Source organism: Doryrhamphus excisus, chromosome 6 (assembly GCF_030265055.1).
Source record: "Doryrhamphus excisus isolate RoL2022-K1 chromosome 6, RoL_Dexc_1.0, whole genome shotgun sequence".
NCBI lineage: Eukaryota > Metazoa > Chordata > Actinopteri > Syngnathiformes > Syngnathidae > Doryrhamphus > Doryrhamphus excisus.
Window position 1 is genome coordinate 16,963,252 of NC_080471.1, and position 21,487 is coordinate 16,984,738.

The window sequence follows — 21,487 nt, forward strand, 5'->3', positions numbered from 1 at the left end:
AGTATTTGTTTATTTTTTCATCAGGAGTAAGCGTCACCTGCCTCCCTTGATTGCACGGTACTGTGCAGCGCCTCTGAGAGTGCGGCCCATAAACCCCTCCACCGATGCAGACACACCATTAGGTACACCGGTACAATCTAATGAGATCCAATCCAAAATGAAGTGGCATACTTTCCATATCTTTTGAACCAAATGCATAAAATCCTCCACCATTAGCACATCCTCATCTCTCATTTCACCCCCTCGCATGATGCCGGCCGGCAGAAGCAGAGCAGCTAATTAAAATGATTAGAGGGAGAGTTTGCTGTATGCCTCATCTGAGTTTTTTTTTTTAAACGAAATTTGTTAGTCTAATAGAGCAGGGGTAACCGATTCAATCAGCTCCCTCACAATTATCCTTTCTGTGCTGAATTACGGTGTTGTTCATTCAGTCGATGAGCTGCACAGACGAAGAGTTAAAGAGTTCTTATCTTATTGAAGGATAAACCTGTAACAACACCTGAAACCGAAGTTTGTGCTTTGGAGTTGTTCAGATGTTCAACCTATGTCTATGCCGAGGGCAAAATGTTTAAAAAACCCTTCTATTTGGTCGTCAGCATGCTATTTCCTGGTTGATGGATGAGTTGTAACCATTCATGCCATCCTCTGTTTTTAGTCTTTAAATTGAAACAATAACAGTGGTTTCAAAACCAAATTCAAATGCAACTTCAGCCTCCAAAGTACCAAAGTGGTGTAAAAGAAACATCATTTTACAGTACATGCATTTTGTATCAACAGTCCCTTTCATTCTAAATGAGTCTTTTGGTTCAAAAGCTCGACATGACTCATAGCAGATTGGCCTCTCAAAGGAGCTGAATGGCAGTTTTGCTGCTCTGGAGACAGTTCTTTCGCCCTCTTAAGCATTTCACACCCTTCGATGGTCACATTTGTGTGATCTTGGCAGATTTATCACAGCCACCTGTCGGCAGCGGGTGACTAAGTGAAATGTGCTTTGATTTGCCTTATAATTGCCTTTAAAGTTTGTTTTCTCCATATTTCAGAAAGGATTCTTTAATACCCATATCCTTCTTTAACCATAACTTGCCGTAGGATGTTTGGAGACGGTTATTAATTATTCTTCTGAATGCTAATCAGTGATGTGTTTGTAGGGGCGACACACTGTCCTCTTTCACACTTTTCTGCTTGTCTATTCATGACTCATGACAATTCCAATTCACACACAAAAAATAGTTGTTGTACTCACAGTGTGGCCTTGTTTCACAGATTAATTCAATAATATTCAACATAGTAGCCCCTCTCTTTGGAGAAACAATTTACTGTGTGTCTAATTCTGAGTGGATTGCATACATGCATACATATGATAAGAGACCATGTCATTGAGCGTATACTGTGTGTTGTGCAACAGTGTGGGTGAACTGAGGTGAGGTGCCTGTCTCTTTAAGGATGTACATGTGCAACAAGTATTTCCAGACTCGTCTTTTTCTTTTGAAATAGCTATAAAAAAAAAGGGAGCCCCAAGCGGAAACGAGTACTGCAGAAATACTTTGATGCAGTCATGTTGCTACACGTCAAACACTTAGATGTCTTGTTGTATTGCTGGACTCGCCTCCACCTGGAACTCACAACGCCATGAGGCTTTCTTCACTCTTTTAGACTACTTTTACCAATGGACTACCCAGTTCCCAATTCCATATTATCATTTCCTTTTGTATATTTTTATTAGAATATACACTTGTTTTTAATTTGGACTAAATAATTCAAATGAATGATTATCAACACATTGATACAGGAAAGAGACAAAAGCTGTGACCTCCATGTGCTCTTTTGGCTCTCGTATTTCTGTCTGAAACATTTATTTTAGGACTACAGCGGCATAATGGCTGTAACTATAACTGCTGATTGACTATAATTAAGAACACAAGTGCACTTAAGATTTCCTTTCATGAGTTTGTGGAATTAATTATTGGTTATTATTAATAACATTCTCAGTTTTTATTGATCCTGGCATCTATTAGTGGTTTTGAGAATCTCACAAAAGTGAGTAAAACACTCACATTCCAACAACCGTTTTCTTTTATTTCTCAAGGGACAATAATGTTATAGCGAAACTTGTAGTAGTCATAGTAGGTATAGGTGTATTATCCACTGAAAAGAAGTAAACACAGATGGAATGATACAGCAGTCTACAAGAAGCAATAAAGTCTGTAAAATTAAATAATTAAAAATAAAAAAATAAAAAAATGTTAACTATAATGATGAAAATGGTAATATTAATGATGATTATAATGATGGTAATAATGATAAAGATTATAACAATAATGATAATGATAATAATAATATTACAATGATAATAATAACAGGGGGAAACAAGACAGTAGCATGAACATGATTATATCTTGTAAAAAGGGGTAGGCATTTATAAGCTTTTGCTTCAGCCTACTCCTTTTGGGCTTGTTATCAGATAGTTGAATACAAATGTAAATAACGGAAAGTTATATTTTGATTGATGTAAGAAATGCACTGTAATGTTTCATATATTTGCCCAAATAAAGGGAAAAAAACAAAACAAAAACAAAACACACATCTAATGTCTAAATAGCTGGTGACAAGTGAGTACATTGTATAGTAAACATGTCCAAAAGGTCATTATTTGGTTTGAGCACCATTGATAGCTAGGATTGCCTTAATCCTCTTGGGCATGGAATTCACTAGAGCTGCATATGTTTTGTATCTTGTTAGATGATTGTGCAGTTGTATTTAGTGTCTGTGAGTGCATACAGTGTGGAAAATAAGGTAGAAAAACACATAATATGAAAACAAACCCAATTATAAAACACCAAAATCCTGTTCTCCTCTTAGGAGAACAGCAGAAGTTTCTGCAAGGTTCTCCTAAGCGGCACCTTCTCCTCAGGCTTGCTATCTGGTATCATGCCTGCACTCCTCTCTGCACGCAGCCGTATGCTAGGCCTTTTCTCTTGCACGGCCCTCAGCCCCTCTGGTGTGATGTTCCTGCAGAAGTCCACGCTGACCTCCTCCAAACTGGCCCCGTGAGCCACCACCCCGTCCAAGATCCCGTCCGTGATGCGGACGCAGTTTTCCAGTTGGAGGTGCCGCAGCTTCCTGCAGCTTTGCAGCAGGGAGATGACATCCTGATCGGTGATGTGACCGCAGCCAGCCAGCTTTAAGGAGAGAAGGTTAGGGCACCTGCAGCAGACACACAAACACAATAATGACAATTACTGCTCTGAGTCATCTTTTATACACCACAAGCAGGAAGGGATTAGTTCAAATAGAGACTAGGCTTAAGTAAGCAGTTCTGCTTGGCGTGTGTGTGTGTATTTATCCCCCAAAACGATGAGACAATAGAGAAGAGGTTATACAATAGCTGGAGAAAGCAGAGCTCAGAAAAGTAGCAATATGATCTGCTTGGCAATAAAGCAGCCTGCCTTTGCTATGCACTACCTCCCTGTGGGAATATGCGTTTCATCTAAAAGGCTTCCACAAATAAAGGGCACATGGTGCTCGTGGACAGCACAATAACAGGACGTTTGATGAATTACAACTTGGCAAGTGATTATTTTATTTCGAAACATATTTGCCACTCGTCACGCTGGCAGTGCAGCGCTGACAAGAGGCATGCTGGTGGCAGAGGGATGTCGTTCATGTTCGCTAATGCAGCTTACATAAAGACTTACATAATCTTACTGCTTTGCCACATGTGAGCCAAACATATTCCAGTTGACTGTGTGTGTGTGTGTGTGTGTGTGTGTGTGTGTGTGGTGGGTGCTGCCCCAGTAACCTCTGCGCATGCCATAGCAGCGCATCCACGTGCCCCGCCAACATGCATATTGAGTATGTTTGTTTTCTTTTTCTTGAAATTAATCACCAAAAAAGCCAATGAAGGGAGATTCCCCCTGCTGTCTGTTACATGAGGGAAGGGATAAAAAGTTACATAATCCTTGCACGGTCCTCATGACAACTCCACTTTATGCAGATATTCTTGTACTTTATTCCTCCTCGACATTAAAGTGTCAGAATTACAAAAGAAACTGGACACTTTTGAACTTTATTTTATTTTACAATCTAATACAACAGTTCAATTCCACCCTCGGGCATCTCTGTGTGGAGTTTGCATGTTCTCCCCATGCATGCGTGGGTTTTCTCCGGGTACTCCAGTTTCCTCCCACATTCCAAAAACATGCTAGGTTAATTGGCGACTCCAAATTGTCCATAGGTATGAATGTGAGTGTGAATGGTTGTTTGTCTGTATGTGCCCTGTGATTGGCTGGCGACAAGTCCAGGGTGTACCTCTCACCCGAAGACAGCTGGGATAGGCTCCAGCACCCCCAATGAATGAATGAATGAATGAATCTAATACAACAGAGGTGACTTTTACACTTTTACAGATAAAATAAGACAATAAATAATACTGTGAAAATTATACATGTAAAATAGTGTGCATGTGTCAAATATATAGTCTGGTCCCCCGGCTAAAGTTGTTAAGTCAATGTGGCCTGCGAGTCAAAAAGTTTGCCCACCCCTGTTATACAAGATGGTCCGAGTAGCTGAGGTAAAAGATAAGAATGTGCTTTATTGTTTTTTTTTGGCCACAGAAGACATTGACTGAGGGATGGAAGTGTAACTGCCTCACCATTTTGTCTACTCCTCAAAGTGCAGCCAAACTTTTGGCTCGCAGGAAGTATGACTTAAAAACTAAAAACACCCCTTCCGTCATTCCGTCCAGTTACCTGTTGGGGCTGAATGGGGCTACAATATGCAGAAATTTAGTTATTGGCAAAAATATTCATTCATTCATTCACTTTCTACCGCTTATCCTCACGAGGGTCGCGGGGGTGCTGGAGCCTATCCCAGCTGTCTTCGGGCAAGAGGCGGGGTACACCCTGGACTGGTCGCCAGCCAATCACAGGGCACATATAGACAAACAACCATTCACACTCACATTCATACTTATGGACAATTTGGAGTCGCCAATAACTAACATGTTCTTGGAATGTGGGAGGAAACCGGAGTACCCGGAGAAAACCCACGCATGCACGGGGAGAACATGCAAACTCCACACAGAGATGGCAGAGGGTGGAATTGAACCCTGGTCCTCCTAGCTAGTGAGGTCTGCGCACAAACCAACTTGGTGATTTTGTCGCTTTATCTGGCAACATTCCAACCCCCCTTGACGATATATTTTCTCAAAAGCAACTAGTGACAAATCTAGCGACTTTTTCTGGGGTTGTTAGGGAGTTTTTTTGGTATTTAGGGACTCAAAAGTGAAAGCATGCATTTTGTGTTCTCACTGAGAAACAGTGGGTGCTGTTGACAGGTCCGCCCTGCCCCGCCCAAAGACAGTCACTAGCCAACTGGAACCAGTCAGCTTGCAAGCCGCAATGCTGCGTCTATTGCTACTCTTTATTAGCAAAATGAATTGGATTAGCTTATAATTGTTCAGGTAAATGTAAGTACTTGATAAGTCTATTATATTGCTATGTTCTCAGATGCTCCAGTTCTAAGGTGAGTCATGTTAACAGATTAAAGCATAATCTGTTATTCGCTGTTTAATTTTGCTAATTTTAAAAGGTTCTCAATTGCCAATGCGTGATCGGAGAACTTTGAGAAGCGCTTGCCGCTTGGCTAAAATATTCTAACATTCTAAACGTAGTTAAGGTGTTTATACTCAATTGTTTTGATGGGGTTATGTTTTTTTCTGCAGTATTTGACAACATCATATGCAATGATGTCATATAGCGACTTCTAGGACAGCCAAGAGCTACTTTTCTAACTAGTGATTATCACATCAGTTATTATACCCACTTGGACACTGACCAACAAGCACACATTTTGATCCCCAAACATGCCCGTATGACGCATCTCCTGGCACGCACCCCACCAGCCCCAAACATGAGTCCAGTCCCCGATACCCTGAGGTGCTAGCACACGTCATACACTCTCAAGCATTGCAAAACCTTCAGCTGCGGCAATGCGGATCGTTAAGGCAGACTGTTGTAACGCATCAACCAGCTCAATGCTCCACCACCCCCACCCCCCTTCTCCCAACCACTATTGCTCACCCACGATGGGAAGCCATCAAGCCAAATTGCTGTCGGTTTGCTTACAGAGATGACGCCACATGCCAATTCCTGACGAAGAGACACAAAAACAGGGATGCCCAAAGTGCGATCCAGGGGCCATCCACAGCCCATGTCTTATTTGTTATTGGCCAAAGCACATTGCGGATACAACATTAAACCAATGAAAACAGCCCCCCAACCAGTCTGTTTTCTGGAACATTTTAATAAATTTAAACATTTAAATAAACACAATGAAGTGAATCCATTTTTAATTCACTTCAGTCACACACTGGTGGTGATAATCTACATCTGTAGACACAGCTGCGCTAGGGGAAACTGACGGCTTTACGGCGTCTCCGACCACCACTAAGGGTTCATTCACGTTAATGCACCAGTAGAGGCAGCACTGGAGGCAAGGTGGAGCTCCATTGGGGGGTTTAGGAGGGGCGCAGCCAGCCTGCGCCATGACACTGTAGCATAATTGAGCCTTTAGGGCTTTCATATCAAGGCGGGAGCCTCAAACTAGTGGCCCGCGGGCCAAATGTGGCCCGCAGGACACTAGTTTGAGGCTCCCGCCTTGATATGAAAGTTTAATGTTAGTGCGGCCTGCGCAAGTTTGATTTGGATGCTGTATGGTATCATGTACCCAGAAAAAATTATTACGTTTGATTAATGTTCATGTTAAAGGTTAAATAACTGTTAAGTTATCCTCCCTATCCGTGTGGAAGTGGTAAGTTTTTGGCTATTTAAGTTTAAAGGAAATAACTTGAAGGCTACCGTTTAGGTCGCTAGTGCTCTAGTTTGCGAGTTAGCAAAGTCTCAACACCCTGCAGTTGCGCAATATGTTGTAAATAAAAAGAGTATAAATGTGACTATAGTCGTGTTTTGTCATGTCTACAGGGCTCTAATAATGATTTGTTAATTTTAATGTGAAAAAAATAATTTGTCTACCCACCAACTATATGTGGTTTCTTAAGTTTTTATTATTTATTATTTATATATTTTATTATTTATTTATTTATTACTGATTGATTTTCTTTATTCTTGATTTGTTTATTAATTTTTCATCTTATTTTGTGTAGAAAAATAAAAAGTAAGATTTTTGAGAACAGTGGAATGTTTTATCAGAGCTTTTCTTGTAGAAAATTGGAACCAAAGCGAAGTTTTTAAAAAAATTTTGTTTTTAATAAATGTGTTTGTTGTTGTTGTTTTTCTTTTTTTGGAAAACCTGATGCGGCCCAGTCTCACCCAGACCCGAGCTCCAGTGGCCCCCAAGTCAATTGAATTTGAGACCCCTGCTGTAGCATAATTGAGCCTTTAGGGTCAACATGTTTGTTTCAAGCAAGGGGTATCAAACTCTCGCAAACTCTGTGGATCGAACTGTACATTACCCCTGACCCACATGGATTTTTTATTTTTTGTTTATTTTTTTACATAGGAGTGGGAGGAAAATGTATATATTCTGTTTGTTTCAGTAAAGGGATTGTTGATCAACCACCCCTCCGTGCAAGCAAATACTACAGTATTTTATATCAACACAAAAACATCACAATCCGCAGGATGTATAACCCGGAAAAAAATTCTGGAATGATTCCTATCTGTCAGCTTGCGATCGATATCTCAAACGAAAAGAAAAACATACCTACCAGGGTGTGAAACAAGAATGCTGGAGAAACTGAGGTGAGAGGTCGTATAAGCACATGTTCAGACCACTGCTATGTTCACACACTCAGAATTTTAAAAGTTATCCGAGGAAAGGTGGCTAGGTTAGCTCAAAGGTCAGAGGTCACATCCATGTGCTTTAGGCAATCATCCTCCCAATGTCTACTTTTCCGTAAACATTGACAACTAAGGGCGATTTCTGTTAGAAATAAGTGAGAGAATGTTTGATCGTCTCCTTTTATATTTTTTGCACTGCATGATGGGCTACAATGTTGCCTTTTTTCATAAGAAGATGTGTTCAGGATCTCATGAATCAAAGAATAATTACACATTGGTAGTGTGGTGTGAGACATGTCTCTAAAGAGGCCACATCTGAGCATTCCACTGCAAACTAGCAATTATCTTGCTAATGACCTGTTTGGGTTGCCAGCGTTTATTTTATCTAGTCAAATTATGCAGAGGACTCCAAAATAATCTACACATTTTAGCGTGCAGGTGTTTGTTTACATGCTAGGCTTCATGCAACATGCTAAAAAACATTTGATATTCTTTGTGTGCATGCGTCTGCTGAAATACGCACTTTGTAAGCATGAGTCCTAACCGGACAAGGAGTGCTTGTGTTCATGCCGGTTGCTAGGAGAAAGCCTCCATTTATCTCACTGTGGAATTAAAATACACAATTTGCAAAGATTTATATACACCATCCACCTCATACTATGTGACATGTGTTGATACTTTTGATGCCGTGGCCTCATGTTCATCAAAGGCAATGCAGTCATCATCGCGCTGGAAAGCATGCTATAAAGAGTAAAGTAATAGACATGCTATGTTTTATAGCTTTTTCCATAAAAAGGCATGAGACAGACTTGGAGAAGTCTCATCCGGGGACGAGGCAGGCAGGCAAGGACAGATGCACATGTTCATTCCTCTGGCAACAACAAAGAGCCAATTGTAGGCTCCACCTGCCTGCACAGACTGGGGCGGGGCTAGGGCCAAATCGCTCTTAAAACACCCCTCCCAAGGCCGTCTGCACCCCAGCCCTCCCACTTTGTCATGTGCAGTAGCTTTCCTCTAGCCTGGACAATTTGGGGAGGGTTTATCAGTATGCCATGAGTGAGAGGCTCAAAGGCGTCAAAATAGAAGAGCCAGACAAAGTAGGCGGTTCCAGTTGGGACTGGTTTTGCAGCTCATGTGCAGGGTCTCAAATTTCAACAGGAAACCCACACAGGGTCATTCATGCTCACTCTCTTGTCGTTTGTCTTGCAGCTGCGGCGTCCTAGCACATCACCTCTATGTGGCCGCCTGGAGGATACATGCATGCACAGACCTCATTACTACGCCTCTGCAGGGCTGACAGGTTGTGCTTTCTCACTTTGAGAGGATGTGCTTTTTCTTCAGTGACCAGTCAAATGTAGCAACTGCCATGTTATTCGGTAAAAGGTAATTACATGTCTTGGCGCTGTTATTTTAACAGAAGCGGCCTCATGTCTTTCACAAATGTCACTTTTTTTTTTCGAATGCTGCACAAGCTCACAAGCTGCCACTAATGATTTTGTTCCCTGTCACAAGCAGCTAAAATTACACCGACAAGACATCCCGTCCTTGCACATAAGCCTGATAATCATCTTCAGTCTAACCAAAGTAATGTTTTATTTATTCAGCCAAGCACAAAGTGGTGACAAACAGTTTCAGGAAGAGACAAAGAATCAAGTTGTGTGTGCTATGCATTAATGGAGGGCGTGTACCACATTTTCAAAAATCGGTTGTTAATTATGATAATTAACTTATTGTTCAGGTTTCAGGCACTTACTCTCAATAGGAACAACAAAAGCCCAAACCGTCGACCCAGCATTCAGTGCAGCTCTTAAAGGGGAACTTCACTTTTTTTCACATCATTCACAATCCTTGTGTGAAACACACACAAACACACATATTTCTTTCACTTTTCTGTGCATTCTAGTACAAGAAAATGAGTTAATATGAGCTAGCTAACAATGGACGTCATGGGAAGTGCGTATTTTGACACCTTTGCAAAATGCCAACAATGTCCTATTTACATAACAAACTTCTATATTAACCAAACTACAGTGATAATGTTATTGTAGAAGCTAACACAAAACTATATTTATGTAGACGAATAACACGATGCCTCGCTAGCGGTTTGTGTCAGTGTCACTCACAGACAGAAGCTTGGAAAACTAGCTTTCAATTTCGCTATGAAGACTCAACAAGATGCTCGTTTGCTGTAAGTGTTTTTTTTACCTGAAGACTGGAGCACACGTCTTGTGCTGGAAGACACAACCATCCCAAAGAGAGCGGACATTTTAAGTGTTGTCGCTGTAACTATACTGTTATTGATGACAATATAGTAAGGTGAATGCTCGATGTGAAATCAGTGCGCAAGGATAGAAGTTTTGGTTGTGTTTAAATCATCAAAATACGGCAAGATACTGTAAGGATTACATGTTAACATCAAAGTACTTGTTCTTGCATCATCACAGCATGTATATCTAACAATAAAATACTGTTACAGTCTTTTGGGGGGGGGGGGCTTCGTAGTTGAAATAGGCGTTTCTCAATGACGTGCATTGTTAGCTAGCTCATATTAACTTGTTTTCTGGCGTTATAATGCACAGAAAAAAGACAGAAATATGTTCATTTTTCACATATGGATTGTGATTGATGGGCAAAATTCCAAAAAAGTGCAGCTCCCCTTTAAGAATTAAGAAGGTGGACAGGATGTCTCCTCTTGCGGGGAGGGTACTACAGAATTGTTTTTTTGCTTCAATCAATCACACTACATACTGCAGTGGTGTACAGGTGTCAGGGCCAGCAAAATCTTCTCTGATGGCCTAACCACTATCAGCCTCACTGACCTACATTTACAAATTAAATTCTAGCATTTGTTCCATCAAATTGTAATAAATGATTCCCAACGGTCTATTATCTTCAGGTCCTATTGCTCATCTCTTGGCTTCCAGTATATTCCAGGATATTTTTGTTCAATCAGATGGTAGCTTAAAGGTGTTGCCATGTCAACGTAATCTGCCCCTACATAAACGAACATGTCCTTTCATTGCCTATCTTGTTTAGCTACATTAGGTCAGTGCAGTGCTGCAACCGCAATAATAAACTGTGACAGTGTATTAAAATGAAGCGTTATTATCGCTTTAAAGGCAATTCTGGAATAGGATCTCACAGTGTCCAGGTGTACCTAATGAAGTGGCCTTTTTCATGCAAACTTACTGCAGGCCACATTTTGGCATCTCAGTTCTCCTCCTTTCAGATGTGTTGCTTGAACCCGAACACGTTTGTCCATATTCTGTGGTGAAATGAATGTTGAATGACACACAAACACTCACATGCTGCAGACACGAGCCAGGAAGGTGCTGACCAGTCCCTCATGTTTGCTACAGATGTCTCTCTGAAAAGAGCTCTTCAACCAGTCCTCAATGTTGCACACCTTCAGGACCCTGCTGGAGTACCAGCAGACAGACAGGTAACGCAAAGAGGGCCCCAGCACAAAGTTGTCCCTCCTCAGCTGAGAGGGCGAGCTGAAGTGGAGCAGATTCCAGAGGCGAGGATCCAGGAAGACATCCCGCAGCTGCTCGCAGGTAAGAGACAAACTCCTTCGGCTGTCCTTGTCCAGGAAGGAGAAAAGGTGCAGGAGACACTCGCGGTTGAGCTGGCTGAGATGCATGGCTTGTCGTCCTGAGACTGATAGAGAGGCCTTGTCCCTGGTGCGCAGACAGGCCTGATGGTAGGCAGCAACAATGAGCCTGCAGCTTGTATTGTGTGGCCTAGATACATGATGCCTCCTCAGGCACATGCTGGAGGCCTGCACATATAAGGCTGTGGAGTGGAGGCTATTTTGGGAAGACAACTGCCAGTGCAATCAAAGAGGGAAGTGTTTGAGCCACACGCTCCCTTTCCATCTGTCGTTGCTCTCAACAGGCGGCCAACAGCCCACTGGGGTGAGGCAGATGTTTACACTATCCTGGCCTAGTTATCTGGTACACCACATGCACCGATACCTCTCCACAATGTCACACTTTGAAACCTTTCGCCTCCTCTTCAATAATGTTTTGGTTTCTAACAATGCGGAATGATGTTGCTGTTAGTTTCATAAATTTTCAATGAGTTCAATGGATGGTTCATTAAGTATTTACTTGGAATGGTCAATATGATCCGCCCCCATATAGGCATTAAAAGTTGATGTTGGGATATCAACACCAACTTCACAAAACTGCAACAATGCTGCACAATGTACTGTAGTTAATACTGTACTACACTCCAGTTTACAAGCAGTGTAATAACAGAGCTCCCAAAGAACTTGACCACCTCCATTACAATTGCAAGTGGGCTTAACATTACACCCACCAGTCTTGCTCACGTTGTCTTTAAGGAAATAGCTAAAATTAAAAAAAACATCACACAGCTACATAATGGGTAGATAACAATAGACAAGACACTGCCAAGGAATATTTTTAAAAAATAACCATCAATTATGTGAGCTCGAAACGTGTAATTTAGCAGCTACAGTATTTTCAACAACAGTGCAGCAAAGCACGCTGGGAAACAGGAAGCACTGTTGTAAAAAAAAAAATTAACCTTCAATACCGCCGCCATATTGGATATGGCAAGGCTCCAAGTAAATGTCCTTAATTTAATTATTATGTATTTGAAGACATTACAATATTTTTCTTCATGTCATCAAAATAATACTCTGGATAAGGTAGGCGCCTCATTGTCAAAATGAACAATTAAGAGACCCTTCATGAAAAATGTAAACAAAAAGAACCTTGTCCAAAAGTGTTGGTACATACTAAAAGTGTGAAGTGATATGAATGTGAAAGGAAGAACAATCTATATGAGAGCCAATGGCTTCCATCAATTTACACTGTGCAGGAAGTACAGTATTTTTACAAGTGTGACTGCAGAAAAGAGTATGTTACAACCTGACCTACTTGTGTAATCCAACATACGCACTTCAATGACATAGCTTTAAAAGTTAAAAAGGTCCTCAGTGTGAGTGAATGTCACATGCTGGTTAATCAGCACTTCCTCAAAGGTGAATCGGCCACTCTGTGTGTTACACAAATTGCTCAATTGCAGAGGACATACCAGTAGAGTGCAGTCATAACCCCCCCGCTCCAACAAAACTACATTGCCAGTCATGTCCTGTTCTACTTGCTATCTGTGAAAATACACACACTCTGAGGACATTGGGAAATGCCATTGCCGGGAATACATTCTGTACAGTGACTCACTGTGCCACCATGTCCTTAACCAGGCTTGTGAGTGAACAAACACTATGCAATGTGAGCTCATTAGAAGAGGTAAAGATATACACTATAGCGTCAGAGAGCAAAAAAAACATTTAAAAAGGAGCAAGTCCACGTGTGAGCAGGCAGGCCAGCAACTGCTAACAAGTACGCTTTATCTTGATTTAAGAAAAAAGGTGGACTGCCTCATTTTTAGTGTGTTTCTGTGTGCAAGTGTGCAGGACAAACAAAGCTCATCGGCGCGTTACATGTTGCACTTGAACATTAAAGGCAGCTTGCTATTATTTCAAGTAGCCAATTCAAAGAAGGCTTGGACATCTTACACAACAGAATGAGCTTAATTAGAATTTCCAACAGATCGGACCCATTATTGATCATAAGTATGTACTTGTACCAAATGACAGCCCACGAGAATGCGCTTTCACAAGATTTTAATTAGCCTCTTTTAGGCTGTGCAAACTGTTTTCAGTATCAGACAATTTTCAGTTTTACAATGTATTTGACACGGCGACAGAAAATAGAGATTCTTACCATGATATCTTTGTCATTTACTATGTTTACCTGCCATGTGGTCATGTCATCATTAAAATTAGTTCTTGTGCAATTCAGTTTAACAATTTCGTTTGTGGCTATGGTGATGAATGCAATGGAGGATAATGACCATTATACAGATTAAATTTTCTGACAAAAATAATTTAAGAAAAAAAACATTGATTTTTCACTGTCATATTTTCAAATTCTCCAGGTACATAAAAAATGTTTCATTTATTTTATATTAAAACAATTTCAGAGAGCCTGAACGAACTTTTGAATTGTAACGACTACAATCTCCCACATGACTACGAGGTTCCGGGTGGAGAAGATACAAACAAGAATGACACCAACATATTATGAAAGCAAATTTCTGACTAAATGTCATTGGTCAGTCTGGGCTGAACTTTGGACCGACCAATGTTTTTCCAAGGCAAAAGGTTCTGACATCATTATGTGATATCCTCACCTTTAGATTTAGCATCAAGTGACATCAAAGATGGTTCCTAAAAAGTGGAGTTACCATGAAGAATGACACCAGTCTAATTCACTGCGTCAGAGTTGGAATCTGCAGAGGTGTTGGTTGATCCTGTTCCCTCAGCGTTTGATCCCTGTGGTGTTAAAGTGTTTTGTAATAGCGAGCTATCTGGTCCTGACTGGACTGGTAAAATACTCTCAGCATCCATTGGGTTTGCATCCACCTCTGCAGGACTTGTGCCTGTCGGTGCTGTGGCCGTCCTCCCTAATGCTACCTGCTCAGTCCTCTCCACATAGAAGAGGATGTATGCCTTGGCCTTCCTCACCGTTTCCTCGCTGACCAGAGTGACTGTGCTGTCGTTGAAGTGGTACCAGCGCCCCTCGTGGCTGCTGTACGCCGTGTAATGGCCCGATCCCACCCTGCAAACACACGCACGTGCGGTAGGTCACATTCTGCTTCAAAGCATCTAAGTAAACACAGGAGGGTGCTGGCTGCTTGAGGGGAGCACTCACATGGCATAACATTGCCTCTTAGAGGTCAGTGACAGAACAGCAGCAAGTATTGTTGACACGCCACATGAGTTTCAACACGCTCTAATTCAGGGGTGTCCAAAGTGTGACCCGAGGGCCCACTGTTGTTTTTTTATTGGCCCACGCCACATTCTAACAATATAATTGAACAAGTTTTTTTAAATGCTGCAAAACGGAAAAATCTGCAGTAATATAATGACAACAAGTGGTAGTTTTATGAGAATGAAATAATGAGGAAACAATTCATTTTAGTGTCAAAATTGCAATTTTTGGAAAATTAGGTTGCCAAAAAAGTTTGAATGTTACAAAAATCAAGTCAAAATATTGTAGGAATGAAGTCATAATTACAAGAAGTGAGTTCAAACAGTAAAAAAATGGCTATAATTTTACAATTCTAATGAGAAAAAAGTTGCAATTCTATGAGAATAAACCTGTAATATTCAAAAGAAAATATTATCATTTTATTTTTTTAATTTTTGAAATATATAATATTATGAGAAACAAACAAAGGATAGTTATATTTTCTTATTGCAAAATATCAAAGTGCTCCTTGCATCCTTTCATTTTTCACTCTGTGGCCTTGCTGGAAAAAGTTTGGACACCCCTGCTCTAATTGGAGCGTTTGCATTTATAATGTACTCTCCACCAAATTATGATACTGATCACATTTATACTTGGTACTAACACCTTGAATTTCCATACTCACCCAGATCCGTGATGCACTACAATGGCCACCAGGTCATACAAACAACTCTCCGATTGCGAGCTCTCCTGCTGAAAAGACAAAAGGAAGGTGCGTATCTTTGGCCATAATATATTGCCTTGACATATCGACTCAAATATACAGTATTGTTGTATACTGGCGCCCCCTACAGTCCATAAGAGTCATAAATCCTGATCTGAGCCAGCCATTGATGTTATCAAAGGGCGACTTGTGTCCTGACTCCTTGATACCACCCTGGTCATCACACTCATTGCATGCTGTCTTGATGTTCCCTTTAGTAGCATTTAATAGGACTAAAGAACGGATGTTAAAAGTCTGATTGTTTCTGAATCAAGACAATCAAGACCAGAGCAGTTTAGGCTGAGGCAGGCAGACGGCACACAAAGCTTACCTCAAGTAAGTAGCCTGTCATGTCCAAGTCTTTAAGAGGAAACTCCACATAAGTGTCCACTTTATTTCTCAAAAAAGCAGTCCAGTGGAACCTTTTTAAGTGCAGGCACAAAACCTGCATTTGGAAACAAAGTACATTTTGCTGCGCTCGTTGACCAAGCAAATATTTAAGACAACGCTCCCTTTTACCTTTGGAAGCTTCTGTATCCAGAACTTCTTAGTAGATTTCTGTCGTTTCTTACACTTGTGGCAATAGTACAGCTCGGTTTCGTCCAGCTCTTCCAGGTCAGTGAAGCTTCGTAAGCATTCTAAAACGGTCATTGGGCTTTACATTCTCCACAACAGTAACACATCTGACACAGGAGCCCTTAAATCTTACCGCGCAAAGTGCACACCGGACCTGGTTCTTGATCCTTACTCCGTTTTTGTCTAAACTGACTGGGAATGTCCAGCGACAGATCTAATAATAGAAAAAGAGAAGACAAGATTGTGTTCTAAAGTAGTACTTGCTACGTGAGGGTCAACACGGTGGTTGTGTTTGGAGTCTTACCAAGAAAAGGGTCAAACTTGCGAGATTCTGTCCCACATATCAAACAGTTCACTTCATTCTGAAGGATCCCACCAAAAATAGATGTGACGATGCTGGGAGTGCCGTTTCTGCAATGAGTCAAGTGTGTGCAGGCACACACGTACAAACAAACAACCACAAACATACACAATGTGCATAAAAACATGGCATATTGAACACAGAAAGGCTACCACCTTCAAGCAGAAACCTATATAATCAAATTATCTATGGGGAAAATTAGCATGAACCTAAGAGTCTGACAACAATAGTATTTTTCTCCATAAAACTAATGTGAAACAGTTCAAAACACACAGTTGGAACAAGTCAACCTACAAGCAGCATTTGCCTTCTGTGCTGGATATTCTCAGCCCATCCTGAGGTGATACAGTTTCCTTTGACCCATTCTGATTGTGCTGTAGCTCTCTGTGCAGATGGTCCAACAGGTAGCGCATAAACTCGTGGGCATCCTGCTGCTGATAGCCTCTAAAAGCAAAGAAGTACAGGTTAGTTAAAATTCCTTAAAAGAAATTTGCAAGGTTCATGTACCTGAAACTTGGCATGATTTTCCATACAGCATAAAATAGGGAGTCTGGACTGAAGGCTCCCCCTTGCCAGAGGGAACAAAAGGTCTTTCTTAACTCCTCCACCAGCAACCTGTTTCGACACACAGCAAAATACAGCACATGCAATGAGAATCATGTACTCCACACTACTAATACTTTTGCTGCAACAATTCCTCACTGAGTGATGATGTGGAGCTGATAGTTAATTGGGTGTTGAAACAACTGAGGAAAAATGGAGAGGACTACTGCAGCAAGGGCGCTGCAGATGCAACTACAGTACTGTAATTTGTGGTCTAAAGCAGAACAGTAGGAAGTTGAGCTACATGTATGTAGACCTCCTCCAGACATAACGCTACTGTTGAGATGGGAGTTCATATCATTCTGAGAAAGATTCCTCTACCACTCCTTAATAAATATTGAAATTGTTATTGATTTAGACCGAAGAATGAACATCACATTGTAGGCTTGACGCATGGAACTGTTTCAAGACACTACATAACATGATAGGCTTGCTGCCATGCCTTGCTGAAGGCAGAGCTCCATTAGATGGTACACAATCTGTTTGGTTGCATCTACTACGCTTGCATGCGCTTTATACTCAGCCTTGCTGCATGATGAAAGCTGTTTGTAAATGTATTTGAATGTTTTTTAATTAGCAGATATTTGTGAATGGTAGCAAATACAGAACATTAAAAGGATTACATGTATTTTGCATAATAACAAGCCACAAATATTTGTGTTCTGGCAGGAATTCACAAATACAATGTTAAAAAGGACCTATTATTCTCATTTTCGGCCCTTTGTATTGAGTTATGGACGATAACCCGCACAGAAAGGGTCCCTTTCCTGGAAAATTCTTAGTAGCACCCTTTCACACATGATCTTACACTGCATCAATGACCTTCTTGAAATGAGCTAAAACTGTTCTCAGATCAATGCGCTCTGCTAACAAATGACTCCTTCCACCAGACGAGGACCTTACACACTGGTGTCCCCTTGGCTGCGAGTGTGGTATGTCCTCCTTCCAGCTGTCTGACCGCTGCGTAGCGCCACTGCTGGTAACCCCTTGAAATAACAACTGAACTGCTCTATGTTGCTGTGAAGGAAGCAAGGAGATGGTGGGTTTTGGTCAATTTCATTGTTCTAAATTCAATGTTGAGGAAGTAAATATTGATTGGATGTTTTCTACACAATTGATGAACAACACATTGACATTATGTTGATACAAACAAACAACTAGTTTAACTAGCCCAAAAACTTAATTGAAAAGACTCACCTGAGCGACTGCAGAATGGCATTCATGAAGCATGTGTTACCGAGGTTACGCAAGCCAGTGGCACCAAAAGCAGCCCCATCCTAACAGATACCAAATAAAATACACCAAAATATCAACATACACAAAAACTATTGCTTCTAAAGGAAAAGTAAAAATAAAGAAAGCAAATATTATGAAAAGTTTACATTCTCTTTCAACATTTTCTTGTCTGGTGCCTGGTTGTCCTGATGTTTTCTTTTCCTCTGTCTGTCAGGAATCAGGGCTGAGCTTTAAAAAAAAAAAAAAGGGGAACACATTTATGATTTATATGTTGCAAGGGTTCGCACATTTTATATGTAAAAATGTTGAGCTCACTTTTCCAAGCTTTGGAGATGCTCCCGCACCTTCTGAACATGCCCCAGTTTAGTGTCATTGACAACAAACTCATCACATCTGTAACTATAAAGTCTGCATCAGAGTCAACGTTCTTCACTAAAACACAATGAAGGTGCAATGTCAACTTCTGTTATAGAAATACCAGCATTTTTATTTCAACATTTGGAGAAACCTTTTGATGAAACTCACCAAAACACACTGTAGTTGCTGGAGTCCATGCAAACTGAATGTTGTCCTTTCTCTTTGTCCTGTTTGTCACCCTTCTTTTGGTTACCGGCCGCAACTTGACTCTCTTCAAAATGCTTCTTTGCATCTCCATTAACATATCTAGAAAAATACAATGCTCACATAAACATGTATGACCCAAAGTTAATTGTACAGTTGACTTTCAGGGGAGGTGTAGCAGCTTCAGAAAAATAGATTTTTCAAACTGCCAGACCAGGACTGCCAATGTTTTCATCATGAGATGCATTGGAGTTATGTTTGCCCTCAGAGGGCCTAGGATCCAGTTTACCCATGACCCTATTGAAGACATCAAAGGGAGGACAAAAACTGTCTTTTTATTTTTTTAATGTCTACATTGTTTTCATATTTACTGATGTGTAGAACATGTGTGTTTTATTGAAAGAAAAGCCAAGTGTGCACAGACTTTAAAATGTTTTTTGTTGTCTTTTTTTTACTGTCAGGATGAACATGCAAAACTATGAAGACTTTGACAGATAGTGACTCACATTGTCATATGTACAACACTGATCCGTTTATTCAAGGCCATATCAGAGTGAAATGATTAATTACACTCTCTACTAGGTCACTCATGCGTTACTGTGCATTAGTGTGCTCATGATACATGCTGTACCTCGTGATGACCACTTGGTGGCAGTGTTTCGTGGTGACTTTTCCTTTGTGATAATGATTTCCTTTTTTTGTGAAATGAAGTGTTTTATTTCGTATATATGCTTCGTTGTCTAGCAAATATTGTAGACCAACGAGCTTCGGCACTCACACAAGGTCAGTGTTGTAACATATATTGCAATTTATTCAAAAAGTGAGTATATCTGGCATATCGAGTGATAATTTCAATTAACAATGCAAGCGGACCAGCAAGCAGATTTCAAATTATTCGTTCTCCCGGGTCTACTGGGTTATTAACAAATGGGGACGAATTAGTTTAACAGTGAGTGGCGCTTTCATAGCCTATTTTAAAATTAAAGTCTGGACATTAGGTGGTCGGGACCAGGTTATGAGTTTAGCCTACGTTACCATGGTGATATGGCTAACAACGCTAAACAGGCAATCCCAGCTTTGCACTCAACACACCTCGCTAACCCACTAAACTCGCTTCACAGTATACACCACCCCAAATAAGAAGCATAACACGATCTTACCGCCCGCAGTGGACCATCAAGCAGGTGAGGCAGAGCCATGGACTTTTATTCGACCTGCAAACTGGACAAGATCATCAAGCTCAGTTAGTTTCGAAACGCAACATGTCGCTACTGTGTCGTTTCCATCCGTTATGTGTATATGTTAACAGTGGACGGCAATCAAAATGACCTAATGCTCTTGTCACTCACCGCTGCAGCACCAGGAGGAAGGAGCACCGTTAGGCAGCTTGAAGGAGTCTCCAACAAAGTCCACATTTGAGTTCAAATGAGGACATTCCATGTTTTGTTCTCTCTCGAAATGGACGCAATAAAGTGAGAGGACTGGACGCCACAGCCCGGATAAAAAGAAAAGGTCAGCTAACAATAGTTAGCCAATTAACATAAACTAGCTAGCTCAACTTAGCCACCACCGGTCAACTGCTTCTGTTTACGAACGCACGTTTCCGTGTCTTTTTTGCGCCTAAACGTTAAAAGACGTCGTTTCACCACAGTCAGTGGGTGCGTACGGTTACAACAAACAGCCACAATGTTGTTTACACCCAGACATGTTGTAACGTAAAAGTGTAAAGGTAATTTTTGATGAATACCACAGCAAGCAGTCGCCCCGCACAAATGGAAACAACTTGAGGAAGTGACGTTTGAGGAAGTTGCCGCTTGCCGCCGGTATTGGAGCGGCTGGTCATTCTTTATGAAACGAGTGACAAAAATACGGGAATACGGACGACAAATTTCAAAACCGTCGCTCAACATTTCGAAGATGCAATGTTAAATCTTAAAATCAATTTAAGATTTGAGAAACAACTGATTTTGCAGCGATCATTGACACGCATGCGCAGGATGTCCACATTAATTTATTTATATAGCGCCAAATCACAACAGAAATCTCATGGCACTGTTAATATGAAGGTCACACTAGTAAAAAAAGAGAAACAACTGAAAACTGGCATCAGAAAATACTACTATTCTATACTACTAAGTCTATTTAAAACAGGGAAGAGTTTTATAGCCCAAACGTGAACTTTATTGTCGCCACTGTCATCGTTCTCACAGCAACCAAAGAAACAAAGGAGGTAACTGTTGCACCCACAGGACAACATTTGTGTTGGTTGGTTCCCTCAACGTTTAGGGAACGTTAGACCTTGTTATTTTGCTATGTAACCAAACGTTTAAACAATGTTCTCCCTAACCAACTAACCATTGGAGAACCACCATGAACAGTCTTTTTTCGTTATGTGTTAGAAGCCCACACAAGCAAGCACTGGACAGGCAATAAAACACTCCCTCTGAGGAAGAAGGGGGTGGCCATCTGTCTCGATCGGATGGGTTGAAATGGAAAAATGTAGCTCAAACCAGAAGATATAGTATTGTATCTGATACATATCAGCATATAGAGGGCAGTAATAACTATACCTCTTCTAACTGCAAAAGGATCGGTTTGGAGTCTACTTTTAAATAAAGAGAAGGGTGTCCCTGATACTGTCAAATAGCTTTCATACTGTGTGAAATATTCCTAATTATTTGTAATTACACATTTTTAAAAAATCCTTATTGTTTAAATAATATTTTTTAGGTCTATATATGTGTATTGTATATTTTATTTTACATTGCTTATAGGAGATTCAGCTATGTTGCACAGCACA

The 21,487-nt window shown here is 40.8% G+C and overlaps 3 protein-coding genes across 7 annotated transcripts in view; 1 reads left to right on the forward strand and 2 right to left on the reverse strand.

Annotated features, from left to right (window-relative positions):
- The window catches only part of ca12 (carbonic anhydrase XII), an 83,992-nt gene that overhangs the window by 53,715 nt on the left and 8,790 nt on the right, over positions 1 to 21,487 (forward strand). Inside the window, exons 3-8 of one of the 3 annotated variants that reach the window (XM_058075043.1) lie at positions 2,955 to 3,194; positions 9,009 to 9,182; positions 11,159 to 14,476; positions 15,277 to 15,359; positions 17,781 to 17,929; positions 20,045 to 20,199. The gene's annotated coding sequence lies outside the window, so the exon portion shown is untranslated. Of the gene's footprint in view, positions 1 to 2,954; positions 3,195 to 9,008; positions 9,183 to 11,158; positions 14,477 to 15,276; positions 15,360 to 17,780; positions 17,930 to 20,044; positions 20,200 to 20,424; positions 20,918 to 21,487 lie in introns of those variants that run through there. The other 2 variants (XM_058075045.1, XM_058075044.1) reach the window with 2 other exon arrangements.
- On the reverse strand, positions 1,984 to 12,157 carry fbxl22 (F-box and leucine-rich repeat protein 22). Of its 2 annotated transcripts, none has more exons than XM_058075071.1 (2): positions 11,105 to 12,157; positions 1,984 to 3,204 (listed from the first exon to the last, which is right to left on the reverse strand). In XM_058075071.1, the coding sequence occupies exons 1-2, from the start codon at positions 11,569 to 11,571 to the stop codon at positions 2,856 to 2,858; spliced, it is 816 nt and encodes a 271-aa protein (XP_057931054.1). In that variant the 5' UTR covers positions 11,572 to 12,157; the 3' UTR covers positions 1,984 to 2,855. The 2 variants fall into 2 exon arrangements, 1 of the variants encoding a protein (XP_057931054.1); XR_009130120.1 differs by lacking the exon at positions 11,105 to 12,157 and adding an exon at positions 10,005 to 10,227 and having other exon boundaries at positions 3,062 to 3,204.
- Positions 13,442 to 20,520, reverse strand: usp3 (ubiquitin specific peptidase 3). 2 transcript variants are annotated; one of them, XM_058075041.1, is made up of 15 exons: positions 20,037 to 20,520; positions 19,848 to 19,908; positions 18,652 to 18,789; positions 18,442 to 18,525; positions 18,273 to 18,354; positions 18,088 to 18,167; positions 17,794 to 17,907; positions 16,795 to 16,902; positions 16,582 to 16,731; positions 16,231 to 16,337; positions 16,060 to 16,140; positions 15,870 to 15,988; positions 15,682 to 15,795; positions 15,273 to 15,337; positions 13,442 to 14,455 (listed from the first exon to the last, which is right to left on the reverse strand). In XM_058075041.1, exons 1-15 carry the CDS (start codon positions 20,125 to 20,127, stop codon positions 14,101 to 14,103), a joined length of 1,749 nt encoding a protein of 582 aa, XP_057931024.1. In that variant the 5' UTR covers positions 20,128 to 20,520; the 3' UTR covers positions 13,442 to 14,100. The 2 variants fall into 2 exon arrangements, with proteins under 2 accessions (XP_057931024.1, XP_057931023.1); XM_058075040.1 differs by having other exon boundaries at positions 15,273 to 15,340; positions 20,037 to 20,519.

Coding starts and splice junctions, on each gene's coding strand:
- fbxl22 (XM_058075071.1), bottom strand. CDS start 11,571: ATGTGCCTGAGGAGGCATCATGTATCTAGGCCACACAATACAAGCTGC. Junction 3,205..11,104: donor CTGGCTCGTGTCTGCAGCAT/GTGAGTGTTTGT, acceptor TGTCTGCTGCAG/GTGCCCTAACCTTCTCTCCT.
- usp3 (XM_058075040.1), bottom strand. CDS start 20,127: ATGGAATGTCCTCATTTGAACTCAAATGTGGACTTTGTTGGAGACTCC. Junction 19,909..20,036: donor TTCCTCCTGGTGCTGCAGCG/GTGAGTGACAAG, acceptor GATCTTGTCCAG/TTTGCAGGTCGAATAAAAGT. Junction 15,796..15,869: donor GGATACAGAAGCTTCCAAAG/GTAAAAGGGAGC, acceptor TTCCAAATGCAG/GTTTTGTGCCTGCACTTAAA.